This window comes from Elephas maximus, chromosome 3 (assembly GCF_024166365.1).
Source record: "Elephas maximus indicus isolate mEleMax1 chromosome 3, mEleMax1 primary haplotype, whole genome shotgun sequence".
Classification (NCBI taxonomy): Eukaryota; Metazoa; Chordata; class Mammalia; order Proboscidea; family Elephantidae; genus Elephas; species Elephas maximus.
The window spans coordinates 25,249,826-25,259,900 of NC_064821.1; the positions used below are offsets into that span (position 1 = coordinate 25,249,826).

The 10,075-nt window shown below is 39.8% G+C and overlaps 1 protein-coding gene across 1 annotated transcript; it reads left to right on the top strand.

The window, feature by feature from the left end:
* Positions 1-4,771: 4,771 nt before the first annotated feature.
* LOC126071136 (olfactory receptor 7E24-like) lies at positions 4,772-5,755 on the top strand. Its single transcript, XM_049875402.1, has one exon. It carries the CDS (start codon positions 4,829-4,831, stop codon positions 5,753-5,755), a length of 927 nt encoding a protein of 308 aa, XP_049731359.1. The 5' UTR covers positions 4,772-4,828.
* The last annotated feature ends 4,320 nt before the right edge of the window (positions 5,756-10,075 follow it).

Here is a 10,075-nt window from a genome sequence, read left to right on the forward strand (position 1 = left end):
TGGTGGACCCATACTCCTTGATAACGCCCCAGCAGAGACCCAGTGCAATCCAGTGAGTGCCTTGGGAAACAGTGTACTCAGAGGGGCTTGGGAGCATTGTTTCCTACTCATCAGGACAAGCAGCACACTTGGGATGGCCAGATGAGAGGCCCTGAAATGCTAAGTTTCAGCTCAGAGTTTTGTGAAATTTCTGTTCCTGATTTTGGTAAAGGTTTGAGAAGGCTTATTTAGATTTTTAATTTCTCCTACATTGGTACTGGCTCCCATTGGTATGTCCCCACCAGAATGAGAAATGGGCCCCTCTCAGCTGTCTCCTAGGGAGTTCAACAAGATATAGTTGATAATGATGTAACGATAATGATGAGGATGTTGATAGACACCATAGTATTATGGAAGTCTTTTGAAGGCTGCCCAGTGCCAAGATCTGACCTAAGTTTTCTGCGTAACTTGTTTCTTTTGTCTGCACAACTACACCTAGAAAAGAGCAACACACAATATGTCATTTCATAGAAGAAAAAATGAGCACAGTCTTTTTTTGTAACTTGTTCCAGGTCATGGGCCAGAAAATGTCGAAGCCAGGTTTGAATTCAGGCAGTGTCACACCAGACACAGGGCACCTGGGCATACTCTCCTCTGCCATCCACCGTGCCGTTCCACTTCTTTGGTCTCTCCACACAGAGACCCCCTGCTCACAGTGCTCCTTAGTGAGGGCTCTGCTAGACCACAGTGGACAGGAGTGAGTGCCTCTTGGTGTCTCCACTCTCAGAAGGATAGTTGTGAATACAGGAGATCACATCAGGAGTTCACAGATGATAATTAGGATAGGTCTCTCCTTGCCCCTTCACCTGAAATTTAACTCAGGTGTCTACTTCCTTCCCTCATTGTAATTTAGCCCATCTCGTTTTTTTTTTTTTTTTTTTTTTAGTATCGTAGACAGAAAGACAAGATCTTGAGTTCCACTCCTCATCAGGAAGCTGGAGTAAGTTAAGGGTGTAACTGAGATGTATTTTTGGTTAAGTACTGGACTTTATCTTTAAACTTTTTGAAATATGAGGAAACAGAGTGAAGATGGTTGATGCATGGGCTCAGTGACTTACAACTTAATTGTAAATCCTGTCTGTGCTACTTATGATCTGTATGCCATGGGGTAAGTTTTTAGTATCTCTCAGACTCTATGTTGCCATTTGAGTTGTTCCACAGCTGATAGACTGAGAGATCTGCATTGCTCTAAGGACTGAACAGATAATGCATATTACATATGTGATTAAATATGTGATGATGCATATAGGCAGGGTACATTAATTTCACACATTATTATTATTATAAATTAGATAAAGCTTCATACCATTCAACTAATGTATCCTGTGATCTGATAGGTTTTGTTTTGTCTGGATCCTTGTAAGATAATTTTATTTCCATTCTTATACAAGCAGATATAGAATACTTGGAAGTAAACAACTGAGTTTCATTAATTTCTGATTCCCCAGAGCATATCCTGTGCTTAGCACAGAGTAGGCTACAACCACAACGACAATAAATCTGCATTAAATGTGGACTAGACCCTTGGTTCCTTTGTTCCTTGGTTTACAGGATCAGATCAGTGGCTGTACTGCTTCCACACTGAGTGCCTTCCTGTCTATGCTTTCATCCCTCCAAGAATGTCCCATAAGACATGAGACAAGGTTAAAAAAGGCATGAATATATCTATATCATGGGTTTCTATGGGACCTATGCATTTAGTAGAGTGTATAACATTCAACTATTTTCAGAAAGTTGTGGAGATTTTCATAAAACTGAAAACTAAAAAGGAAAAATGGAGGAAGAGAAGGGGAAAGTAAATCTTACTGGGTGAACCTAGGCACATTTTGTGATTTCAATAAATTCCATGCTCAAATTTTCTGGGACATATTAGACTTCTGTTTTTCCCATATAATCAAATAAAACTGGGATTATATTTCAACAATAAACCTACTTCTGTCATATTGATTCAAATTCTGATGAAAAAACATTGTCCAAGTATTTATTAAGTGCCACACCTTTGTTAGCTGCCATACACTTCCTAGCAATGGGTATTATTCCCTCTATTTCCAGGTAAGAGTGGTTGAAAGATTTACCTGCACTCCAGATTCATTGTGTGACAGATATGGGATTTGGACCTTGCCCTTCTGACTCCTATTCCAGGATTCTGTCTCCTCAACCAGAGATGAATGATTTTTTTTTTTTATATATATATATGAGCAAATGGAGACTGAACCATTGATCCTTCCTCTTACAACTCAGTGAGTTGAACTGTGAATTAAGAAAATAGGCCAAACGAGGTCATATTAGGCCTACCAATAGAAATGAAGAAGTGTGTTGCCACCAGGGAGCTAAATGAGGTGAATTCCAATCCCGCCAGTAAGGAAAGATTGACTTGGAAAGCTCTTAAGTTGGCCTAAGATGACTGGGTTTCAAACCTGGTTTGGGAATGTCCCTGGTCATAACTTCCTCAAATGTAAGTAAGTGTGTTGATTTGATAAGGAAACGATGCTTTCTGAACATTTAGGATGAGAAACACTACAACCTTTTTTTTTTTTTTTTTTTTTTTATAATAACTTTTATTAAGCTTCAAGTGAACGTTTACAAATCCAATCAGTCTGTCACATATAAGTTTACATACATCTCACTCCCTACTCCCACTTACTCTCCCCGTCTTGAGTCAGCCCTTTCAGTCTCTCCTTTCTTGACAATTTTGCCGGCTTCCCTCTCTCTCTATCCTCCCATCCCCCCTCCAGGCAAGAGTTGCCAACACAATCTCAAGTGTCCACCTGATATAATTAGCTCACTCTTCATCAGCATCTCTCTCCCACCCGCTGACCAGTCCCTTTCATTTCTGATGAGTTGTCTTCGGGGATGGTTCCTGTCCTGTGTCAGCTGAAGGTCTGGGGAGCATGGCCGCCGGGATTCCTCCAGTCTCAGTCAGACCATTAAGTTTGGTCTTGTTATGAGAATTTGGGGTCTGCATCCCACTGATCTCCTGCTCCCTCAGGGGTCCTCTGCTGAGCTCCCTGTCAGGGCAGTCATCGATTGTGGCCGGGCACCAACTAGTTCTTCTGGTCTCAGGATGATGTAGGTCTCTGGTTCATGTGGCCCTTTCTGTCTCTTGGGCTCTTAGTTGTCATGTGGGCTTGGTGTTCTTCATTTTCCTTTGCTCCAGGTGGGTTGAGACCAATTGCTGCATCTTAGATGGCTGCTTGTTAGCATTTAAGACCCCAGACGCCACATTTCGAAGTGGGATGCAGAATGATTTCATAATAGAATTATTTTGCCAATTGACTTAGAAGTCCCCGCAAACCATGTTCCCCAGACCCCCGCGCTTGCTCCGCTGACCTTTGAAGCATTCATTTTATCCCGGAAACTTCTTTGCTTTTGGTCCAGTCCAATTGAGCTGACCTTCCATGTATTGAGTGTTGTCTTAACACTACAACCTTTTATCAAGGCAGTAAATAATGGAAACACATAAAGGAAAAAGCCAGCTGAACACCAGGCATTTCCCTGAGATGGTATAGCATTGATGGAAATACCAGTATCTATACAGTGAAAAATAGGAACAGAGTATTTCTGAAAAGTAAATTGTTTAATCATTGGTGTATTTTACACTAATGCCATCTTTGGAATCAGCAATGTTGTAATGATTTGAAGATTTATCAAACACTTAAAAAAATTTTTTTTAGTTATCAAAATTTGATGTCCAATAAGCCAAGGGAGAGGATATATACTTTAAAATGTTTTTAAAGGTGACCCGCATATTTGAATGACCATGTATCTCCATATAAGATGGATGACAGAAAACCTTTGAAGACGTTTGACAAATAAACTCTGAGTATGACATGTTATTTTAATTCAGAATCCAGCCAATGAGGTCCCTGGGTAAAGCCAATGTTTTGAGCTCAACTACTAACATAAAGGTTGGTGGTTTGATTGTACTTTTTAGTGCGATGGAGGAAAGACCTGGTGATCTGCTTACATAAAGATTAAGACCATGAAAACTCTGTGGAGCAGTTCTATTCTTTAACACATGGAGTTGCCATGAGTTGGAATGAACTTGATGGCGATTTTTTTTTTTTTACATGTGTTCTTATCCTGTATGTGTTGTTTTATAAATATACCAAAACAAGGGAATTCATAGCACTGGACTTGGGTAAATAAAGTACATTTTACTGCTCCTTAAAAAGAACAACCAGCTTCCTTTGAGGAAATTCTGACCCATGGTGACACTCTGCATGTCAGAGTAGAACTATGCTCCATTGGGTTTTCAATGACTGATTTTTGAGAAGTAGATCACCAGGCCTTACTTCTGAGGTGCCTCTGGGCGGACTCCTTTTGCCTAGCAGCCCAGTGTGTTAACTGTTTGCACACCCTGGAATGGAAAGTACTTCTTATTGTCCTTTAATTGAAATGATTTTTTCTTAAAAAAGGGGTATTTCTTATTGCATATGTTTCTCTCATGGAGGGGGTGATATTTTGCGCTTTGTATGAGCTCATTATCATAAAATGTCCTTGCCATTTTAACATTCTTTAGCCTAGCATCTCTAAAGTGGTTGGTACATAAGAAGGTGAATAAGACAGACAATAAGGGAAGGGCTTTGAGAAATACAGTGGCTGGGTTTGCTGTAACTGAGTAATATTGCTGAAAAGTACTGGGGTATTAGGTTCTTAAGCGTGAACACATGTGAGTTTGAGAGCTTGTGAGTTTCTTAAATTCAAAATACAGACACGATACTTAGTAGCTCTTTACCTGTTTCCTTTTAACAATTCTCTTCTCTTTTTCCAAAACTGTGGCAAGTACATGCAGCCACAGAATCTAACAGGTGTCTCAGAATTCCTCCTCCTGGGCCTCTCTGAGGATCCAGAACTGCAGCCCCTCCTCTTTGGGCTGTTCCTGTCCATGTACCTGATCACTGTGACTGGGAACCTGCTCATCATCCTGGCTGTCACCTCTGACTCCCATCTCCACACCCCCATGTACTTCTTCCTCTCCAACCTGTCCCTGGCTGACATCATTTTCATTTCCAGCACAGTCCCAAAGATGCTAGTGAACATCCAGGCACAGAGCAAAACCATCACCTATGGGGGCTGCCTGACACAAATGGCCTTTTTTTACGTCTTTGCATGTCTGGACGATCTGCTCCTCACAGTGATGGCTTATGACCGGTTTGTGGCCATATGTCACCCCCTGCACTACATAGTCATCATGAACCCCTGCCTCTGTGGCTTGCTACTTTTGGTATCTTTTTTCATCAGCCTTTTGGACTCCCAGCTGCACATTTCAATGGTGTCACAACTTACCTTCTGCACAGATGTGAAAATCCCTCATTTTTTCTGTGACCCTCCTCAACTCTTTAGCCTTGCATGTTCTGACACCTCCATCTATATCATATTAATGTATTGTATTGGTGCCATCTTTGGTTGTGTTCCATTCTCAGGGATCCTTTTCTCTTACACTCGAATTGTTTCCTCCATTCTGAGAGTCTCTTCTGGTGGGAAGTATAAAGCTTTTTCCACCTGTGGCTCTCACCTGTCAGTTGTTTGTTTATTTTATGGAACAGACCTTGGAGTGTACCTCAGTTCAGCTGTCTCATCTTCTCCCAGGAAGTGTGCTGTGTCCTCAGTGATGTACACTGTGGTCACCCCCATGCTGAACCTCTTCATCTACAGCCTGAGGAACAGAGACATCAAGAGGGCCCTGTTGAGGCTCCTCAGCAGAACAGCCTGATATCAACACTTGTGTCATCTTTTTTGGTGTGTGGGTTGTAAATTGTGGCAAAACCTAAAATCTACAACTGTAAATCTTGCCTCTTGGTTACATAATTTTTGTAGCTTTCAGAGATTTCAATCTCAAAATTTCATATCTGAACATTGCTTCCTTTGTCACATCTTTTTTGGGACAGTGGCAGTATTCTGGGATATGTCAACCTGCTCGTTTAAGTCCCATTTTAGCTATGGAGCCATCTGTAGCTTGTCTTCTATGACCCAGGATTTGTGGTATAATGCACAACTCTATTTTTATGTACTTAGAATCTTCATCCTTTACCGTAATTCATGTCTATTACCCAAAATACTTTCGTGTCTAAGAGAACCGTGTACGCAGGTTATGTGTGAGAATGCATTTCACTGGTCCTAAACCTTGACTTCATAATGCAATCATCTAGGAAGCTAAAAAATATTGATGCTTTGGTCCCACCTCTATGGATTCTGATTTTATTGTAATGGTGTGTGGCTTGAGCATAAGATTTTTAAAGCCCCACAGGCGGTTTTAATGTTCAGCCAATGTGAGAACTACTGATCTTCAGACTCTTCTTCAAATATGACTAGTTCGTTGTGGGTCTTTTACTCCTCCTAAGCACCTGCTGAACATCTCAAAGTGATCAGAGCTCACAATGGGAAAGATATGAGAGAACGTACCCTAGCAACTGTAAGTGGTTTTCCCAGTATTCCTGATGATGTTTCTTCTCATATCTTCTCCCTCTACATCATGTTGCTGTCAGCTGCTTTTGAGTTGCATCCCTGACACATGGTGACCCCATGTACATGGAAGAAAATATTACTCAGCCCTGCACCATCTGCATGACACATTGTGGATCATATCATTGTGATCCACAGGATTTTCACTGACTGAGTTTTGGGAGTGGATTGCCATGCTTTTCAAACTAGTCCATCGTAGTCTGGAATCTCTGCTGAAACCTATTTAAAATTTTTCCATAATGCATGACTCTATCGGCAGGTGCTTGCTGCACATGAGGTCCATTGATCGTGCATCAAACCTGGATTTCCACAGGGCAGGGTAGAATTTTGTCAATGAATTGCCACTGATTCTGCCCTGCACACTGTAAAGTTGGTTATATGTGTTTGTTGATAAGCTATTGTGCCCTTCCTCCAGATTCACCCTTCTCTACTTTGCTCTGTGATGCTGGGAGGAGAGTGGAGGATCCTAAACCACCATTCTGATTTCCCATCTGGCTTTATTTTTAGGTTTTTCTAATAATGATCAGTAAAGTTTACCACATCCTAATAAGCTCTACTACATTTTCCTTATACCTGTTTCCTTAGAGTTGGTGTGGTAGCCTCTTTCAGCAGGTACTGTCTCTGTATTCCCACGTTGCTCCTTTTTGCCTTTCAGTCTTTGTATATCTACTGTACAGGCTACCTCAGTGAAATGCTCTTCATGGGGTTTTCACTTTTCTTTGTTGAATCCTGACTGATAAATTGTATTTGGGGAATAAAGGTATTTGTGAATTGTCAAAAACTGGCATATTTCAAAGCATGCCCAGGAAAAAAATGGTGGTTGTAAATGAAATATCTTGGTTAAGGTTGTACAGCTGAGGGTTGGGGTGGTGGAATCATATTTCTGATTGCTGTGGCTCTATTGCTGCTCTTGGATCATTAATTCACCAAATCATTATGAACAAATGAAATTTTATCTTATTTTTTATTAGTCTAGTATAGCAGAGGGTCATGTCTTCAGGAAAGGAGAGCTCTTGTGTTTCACTTGTAAGAGACTGACGAAGACTTTACTGTGTTACCATGTTTCCCTATCTTGGACTCTTTCTGTGTTAGAGTACATGGGTGTACGATGTGCCTTAGACATATTGACATAATTTCCAAGGGAGCAATTTGGGATGCTCTGCCCAATCAATAGCTTAATTTATTCTGTCTTCTACCAGTGGGTTAAATCACCTAGGAACTTTCCTGATGAGAAACTTTAATAATAGATGACAGAGGGTGACCAGGTCATGGGAAGAGATAGCCCTCATTAAAAATCAGGAAAATAGTGCTGTGATTCTCTGGTTATTATAAACTGCAATGAGACTTTATGAGTCACATCTACCCTAAAACTAAGTTGCATATGTATTTCTGCAAACTTTGAGGTGTCCAAAAAAAATGGATGCATCCAAGATATTGCTTTCTTTTGATATCTCATGGTAATCTCTCTTCAAAGGTAACGTTTTCTTCTCCTTTTTAAACAGCAAGACTTAGAATGAGTGATACTAGTTGATTAATGCTTTGAATGGGAAAAAGACTGGAAGGAAATATGCCAGAGTTACCGTAAGGTGGTCATAAAGCGATGTACTTATTTTTGATTTGGATGAGGAACCACAGATAATAAATACAAAGGGTGTGGGATTTGATGACATACCTCCAACCAGATCTTGGCTTATAAACTGGGCACTTTTGGCAACTCAGCGCACCCCACTGAGCCTCAAAGTCCTCTTCTTCAAATTGAGATTAATAGTACTAATTCTCCAAGGCCATTGTAGCAACTAAATGTAATGTTTTCAAGGTTGGATCAAATAGTAGTTTCCCTTCAAATGGTAGCCCTTAATATCACTTTACAGAAGTTCGTTTTAAATTATATTCCAGGAATTCAAAAAGAACTTGGTATTACAAACTGTGGTCTTAGGCATAATATAGAACACCTTTCTGTTTAACTTGTTCCTCTCTATAGCTGTGATAACAAAAGCAGTCATCCTACAGAGTGGTTAAGAGAAGGTAATCAAAAGCACTGATTAGAACAGTGCTTATTACCTAGTAATTACCTAGTAATGGATAAATAGGGGCCCTGGTGGCATAAGTGGACATTAACGTAGTCATCATACGGATAGGCCAATAGAGTATTTAAACTAATGGTATTTGCAGGGAAAATGTTTGATTTTCAACATTAGCTCTTCTAACTCAGTATTTGTTGGGACGTGGACTTGTTATTTAATTCTCAAGGCCTTTGATTTTTCATTTTCTATATTATTTAGCTGACAGCATTGTAAGGATTAAGCAGATGTCATACATGGTGAGAATTCAATAAATATATCATCTTTGTTGCCATCTACTGTAACACAAATGCCATTCAAAGAAGTTATTTGAAGTTCACCTGTACTTCATCTTGGATTGGTTGATTAACATCACAATTTATCTTTACACAACAAGTCCTTGAGAAGTTCAAGGGCAGGGATTAGATATCATTTATATATAAACTAAAAATCTACTGCATTAAGACCAGAAATTAGTCACATCTCTACTTGTATAATGTAGCAAAAATAAAAAAAGGTAAAAAAAGTTGAAGACAATTTGACATCAGTACCCCCAGTAGTTTTCTTCCTCCACTGAGCATAATCACTTCTATAAAAAAAACCAGTGCTTCTATAGAGAACTTTAATAATTCCTGAAGAAATGTATAGTTTGTTTGTTTTTGTTATTGTGGACATTTCATAGGATCTGTTATTCACCATTTAATTGTATATGCAAGAATAAGAGTCACAGAATGAAGGGTAGAGTTTGATAAGTTCTAAAAATAACACAGAAATAAAAAATTGAGAGTAGATGTTTCTCAATCAGACATCTAAAAAGGGAATACAGGAATGTGGTGTCTTTCCTTTTCCCTTGTGGATACTGATCCAGAGACAGAACTGGTAAAAGCACAAAGCAAATCTCTATTTTTGCCACAAGAACACAACTATCCTTGGTTTTTATACACCTGTCCTCTACACTACCTTTGGCAATGACTTTAGAAACTGATCCCCTTTCCACTATGTTTAATATTAAAATTTTGCCACTGTCCAAGTATGCTAAAAGCTCTCAACACTTTTCCTCTACCTCTCCAATCCACTTCTACACACCTGACATTTGGTTTCCCCAAAATTACTCCCAACTATTTACCCACACAGGTAAATAGCATCCTTTGTACATACTCAACTTCATTAGGTATATGTTAAAGTTTTCTTGATATCAGTTAATGACAAGTCAATCTCCATATTCTTCAGAAGAGAGAAACTTCACTCAGATGGGCACATGGTTAGGGCGTAAAAGGTGCAACACACCAGCATTCCACTTTATCTACTAGGGAAAAGTCTAGATAAGCCAAAAGCACATTTTATTAAAGGTTTCAAGAGTTGGGAATACAAAGAAATCTAAGGGAAAATTACAGTCTGGAGTGAAGTGAGCCCTTTGTAGCTAAGCAGATATCGTATGCTGCTGGGGATATCTGTTGAACTTGGGCATGAAAAGGCTGCAACTGGCCTAATGGAAAGACTCTGCTGGTGCC